A 4,888-nucleotide genomic window follows, 5' to 3' on the forward strand; every position below is an offset into this window, starting at 1 on the left:
CGACGGCAATGGCGATCGGCGATAGGCGAGATTGAGCTCACCGGTGTCGGGCAAGGCTCGATCTCACCGATTCGGCGAGGCCGAGGCTTCGCCCGACACTGGCAAGCTCGAGTCTCGCCCATTCGGTAGGCTCAAGCCTTGCTAGATCCCAGGAGGCTCAAGCCTCGTCAATCGTCGGCGACCTGCCGGCGAGCTCGAGCCTTGCCTCGGCCTATCACCTCGGTCATTTGGTTAAGGAAGGAAGAAAAAGAAAGAAAAAAGAAAAAGAAAAAAAGAAAAGAAAAAAAATTGAAATATGAAAAAAAATTATAATTTCTATTTTTTATAATTTTTTTTATAAAGTTAAAAAAAGGCCATGGGTTTAAACTTTAAAGTGGGTTTCCTAATAACCCATTTAGACCCTTTTTTTTTTTTTTTGTGTTTTACTTTTTCACATCTATTTTTGATCCATATTTAACCTTCACTTGACCCATTTCGATCTATATTTAACTTTCACTTGATATATATATGATCCATTTAACTAAAAATGGGTCATAATATGGGTTTATGCCCAATTTTGCCAGCTCTACCAATGATGCACTTTTCTTCACGCTATGACTCTTTAGATCGCGGTAGATGTAAGTGATGATCCCTTGATGGGCATGCAGGCTTGCAGCTCGTCCGATGATGGGCCAGCCTTAGTGGGGTTAGGTACATATTTACCTATTAAAATGAGTTATAAATTCATTTCTTAACTCATATTTGATGAGTTAAGTTATTATATGAGTTAGTCATTTTCGGTGAATAAGTTTAAAATAGTAAAATTTGAAATAATATAGGTATTAAATGGGTTTATAACTTCCTTAAACTCAACCCACCCATATGACTCTCTCTCTCTCCCCTTCTTGATTTCGCATTAGCTCAGTCCATACTCTCACTTCAATTTGGGAATTAGTTTTCATAGATTTGGTTAAATATGATTTTTTTTAAATAATATGTGTTGGGTCAAATATGAGTCGCTAAATTTATATTGCATGAAAATGAGTCAAAATGGGTCGAACCATTTTTGACATGACCCAACGAGACCCAAATCGGACCGACTCCATCCATTTGACAAATCTAGACACATGAATTTAGGCGTGGCAAAAGCAAACTAGCCCCCTCCGGCGGTTACCTTTCCTTCCTTTTGTTTTTGTCTTTTTCAGATAAGAAAAGACTTCCAAACCCCACCATAAAGTCTGAAACTATGCAAATAAAAAGTTCCGTATGATAATCATTATGCCCCGGTTAAATAATATAAGTGTTAAATGGGTTTATAATTTCCTTAAACTTAACCCACCCATATGACTCTCTCTCTCTCCCCCCTTTCTCAATTTCGCATTAACTTAGTCCATACTCTTACTTCAATTTGGGAATAAGTTTTAATAAATTTGGTTAAATATGGAATTATTTTAACAATATGTATTGGGTCAAATACGAGTCACTGAATTTATATTATATTGCATGAAATGAGTTAAAATGGGTCAAACTATTTTTGACACGACCCAACGAGACTCAAATCAGACCGACTCCGCCCATGTGACAAATCTAGACACATGAGTTCAGGCGTGGCAAATGCAGACCAGCTGCCTCCAGCGGTCACCTTTCCTTCCTTTTGTTTTCGTCTTTTTCAGGTAAGAAAAGACTTCCAAACCCCACCATAAAGTCGGAAACTATGCAAATAAAAAGTTTTGTATGATAATCATTATGCCCCGCTAAATGTAAATTTTCTCAGATAGGGGAAAGTCAAAACATTATGCCCCGGTTAACGTTGATGTTTTTCAATGTTCCCAAACAGTGTCTAAGGAATCGCTACGAGGTCCAAATTTACCATTCTACCATTTGCTGTGCTTTTAATCTCTCCATAAAATAATTATAATGATCAAATTCCACTTTATTTGCTAAAACAATTTAAGGACATAAATTGTAAAAGACCAAAAAATTACAGAAAGCGATATTTAACGACATGTCAGACGCGGGTGTACGAGAGTCTCACTAAAGATGCTGTTGCTGTTGCTGTTGTTCTACAGATTCCACCGAGTTAACTTTGCACGTGAAAATCAAACGTTTTCACTTCCTTCTAAGGCCGAAGAAAGAAAACTGCGCGAAAAAATTCCACCTTTTTTTGCCTGATTTCTCTAGGGGGTAGAAAAAGGATAAGGCCGACATTATTACGAGGGGCCCACATCTTCAATCCACCCGTCGGCAAGCGACCTCGGAGCCGAGCCTCCCGGCTTCGCGCGGCGGCGCGAGCTGGCCCTGCGCCACCAGCATCGACTTGTAGATCTCCACCAGCATCTTCTGGTCGTACTCCTTCGCCGTGGCCCGCCCGAACCCCGCGGCCCGGGCGTCTCCGACGGACGCTCCGTACCCGTACCCGAACCCGCCGCCGCCGAGCATGCCGGAGCTCGCGAACCCGAGCATCATCTTCACGTAGGCGTCGCGGAGCCAGACGAAGAACCTCCTCGGCGACGCCGCGAGCCGGAGCAGCTTCACCCTGGGCGCCACCTTGACCCGCCAGGACCGCCCCCTCCTCCGCCGCCTCCCGGGGGCCGGGTCGAGACCCGCCCGGTCCTCGCGCCGGTGGCTGCCCGGCCCGGCCAGCCTCTCGTAGCGCCGCCTCCCCCAGTAGCCCCGCATCGCGCGATACAGATTCGCAGACACGCCCGCCATTATTTTCCCTCCTCTCTCTTCACCGACGCCAGAGAGGCACAGAGATAGAGAGAAAGAGAGAGAGAGAGAGAGAGAGAGAGGGAGCGTTGGGTGTAATAAATTGGGCTTGTTACATATATAGAGCTGCGACCGTCTCCGACACGATCGTCGTCCTTGTTGCCAGATTCATCGATCAATGCGTGGATTCATTGTTCAGTGTCCGCTTTTTATACATCTGGAACTGATGCTTTTAGTACGGGCGGTGTAGTGGTGGCGGTGGTGGTGTGGTGGTGGAGGGAGGCGGGCATTAATAGAGAGAAGGATTGCGAGTACCCCTTTTGCCTTTCCTGGGGGGGGGATCTTGCCGTTCGTAATCAAGAGCACACCTGCTGATTTCTAATTTTTGTTGTTTTTTCTTTTTATTTCTTATTTCACGACTTTTGAGACATGAATGTTATGTATCGCTTACATATACAACCCTTTTCAAACATTTTTATAAAGACAGAGAATTATAAGCAATTTTTTTTCACACTCTCTCTTGCGAATTCATTTATATAATTACACCACTCGAAATTTCAGAGGAACAAAAAGGTCACGAATCAAACGTAAATATGCCGATAATCTGGATTTTTCAGGTCAAATTTGTTTACAGAGCTAGTGAACTAATTTTTGGATATTTTAGGTTAGACGGGCATTGGACAGATCACACTATGCTCGTGGCTCCCATATTTGGATGGACACATTGTTGGCATAAGTACCATAAGGAAATAGCAACATTTTAAAGATATGAGCTTCTCATCTCATATTAAACTCTGGAAATCAATGCATTATACTTTTGTATAGTCGTATGTTCAATTGTTGTTATGCCTGATTTTCATAATTTGGCCTTAACCAATGATCAAGGACGAAAGTAAAGTAAAAATTCACTACATCAAGTAAAAGAAATACCCTATAAACACTAATGTGAAAATGCCCGAATTTCTTATTTGCATTCTCAATTGCACAAGAGGTTGATCCCCTTTTTTTTCTATGTTGGAGAAGTGAAAACATGTCTATGTGCATGATTTGATCCTCCATTACCATGCTCCCAAAATTTTTATTTGAAATGACATGAGGCCGTATCTTTTGTGACATGCGTGGCAAGCATATCCGCCTAACTCACTGTCACTTTGTCACCAAATTTCCTTGGTTTAAGAGAGTACTTGTTTTAGATAATAAATTTATGATAGAGATTGTTATGATGTATATGTGAATTGGAGGACGCATGTATAAGTTGTGTTAAAAGAGTTCAACATCGTGGCGTTGGACAATTAATATATTATAGTTGACATGCTTAGATTTGACTTCTTATTGGAAGGTATCTAGCTTTTATTTTGTGCCCCTAACACACCAGACGAGATGACAGATGCTAATTCAACTATCAATGTCATTGATGGCCGACGGACATGGAGATAAGCTCAATTCGGCCTGGACGGCGCGGTTCATTGACTACCTTTTAAGTGAAGGAAAACGAGAGATCCCGGTCACATCGCATCATAATGAGCAAACCCTTTCGGGCCAACCGAATTTTCCAACAAATTAATTTTAAGCCGGGCAAGGCCCGATGGTCCAGTGTAAATCCACAACTGTACACTCCCCTCGCCTTTGATTCCTAACATTTATGGCCCTTCCCAGTCAATCACTACCCAAGAACAATGGCAAGATCGGAGACGCTAGACCTCCTAAACGAATCATTGATGCTCCGGCATTTGGACACGGCTCAATCAATTCTCGTCCTGTGCGTTCGCTTTCAGCGAGATTATTAATTAATTCGGTCCGAGGGTAGGTTGGTCTGAACCTAGAATTAGGCCTCTTGTGAAACCGATTCGACTAAGGACGAGAAATACTTGCATTTTGATTCTACTATTGAGTCCAAGTAGTTAAGAAGTCATGCCCTAGTAAATTTATTGCTTTGTCGACATCTAAAATTTTGGATAAGTGAACTAAAAGCTCCAAAATCTATTGTGAAAGTATTATTGACTCCTAAAATTCTCAAAGAGTGAAATTGAGTTTGAAAACTTGTCAAATTAACGTAATTGGGATTCTTTCGTTAACTTTATCAATTTGGGAGAAAGTACAAAAAAAAAATCCTAAGCTTATTGTATTAGTGTAATTTAGTCATAAACCTTTCAATTATATCAATTTTTTCTTAAATCTTTTGCATTTTTGTCAATTGAGT

General features: G+C 41.5%; 1 protein-coding gene across 1 annotated transcript; it reads right to left on the bottom strand.

The window, feature by feature from the left end:
- Nucleotides 1-2,208: 2,208 nt before the first annotated feature.
- Nucleotides 2,209-2,658, bottom strand: LOC104426791. Its single transcript, XM_010039952.2, has one exon. It carries the CDS (start codon nucleotides 2,656-2,658, stop codon nucleotides 2,209-2,211), a length of 450 nt encoding a protein of 149 aa, XP_010038254.2.
- Between the last annotated feature and the right edge of the window lie 2,230 nt (nucleotides 2,659-4,888).

The sequence above is a fragment of the Eucalyptus grandis genome, chromosome 11, assembly GCF_016545825.1.
Source record: "Eucalyptus grandis isolate ANBG69807.140 chromosome 11, ASM1654582v1, whole genome shotgun sequence".
In the NCBI taxonomy this organism is placed as follows: Eukaryota; Viridiplantae; Streptophyta; class Magnoliopsida; order Myrtales; family Myrtaceae; genus Eucalyptus; species Eucalyptus grandis.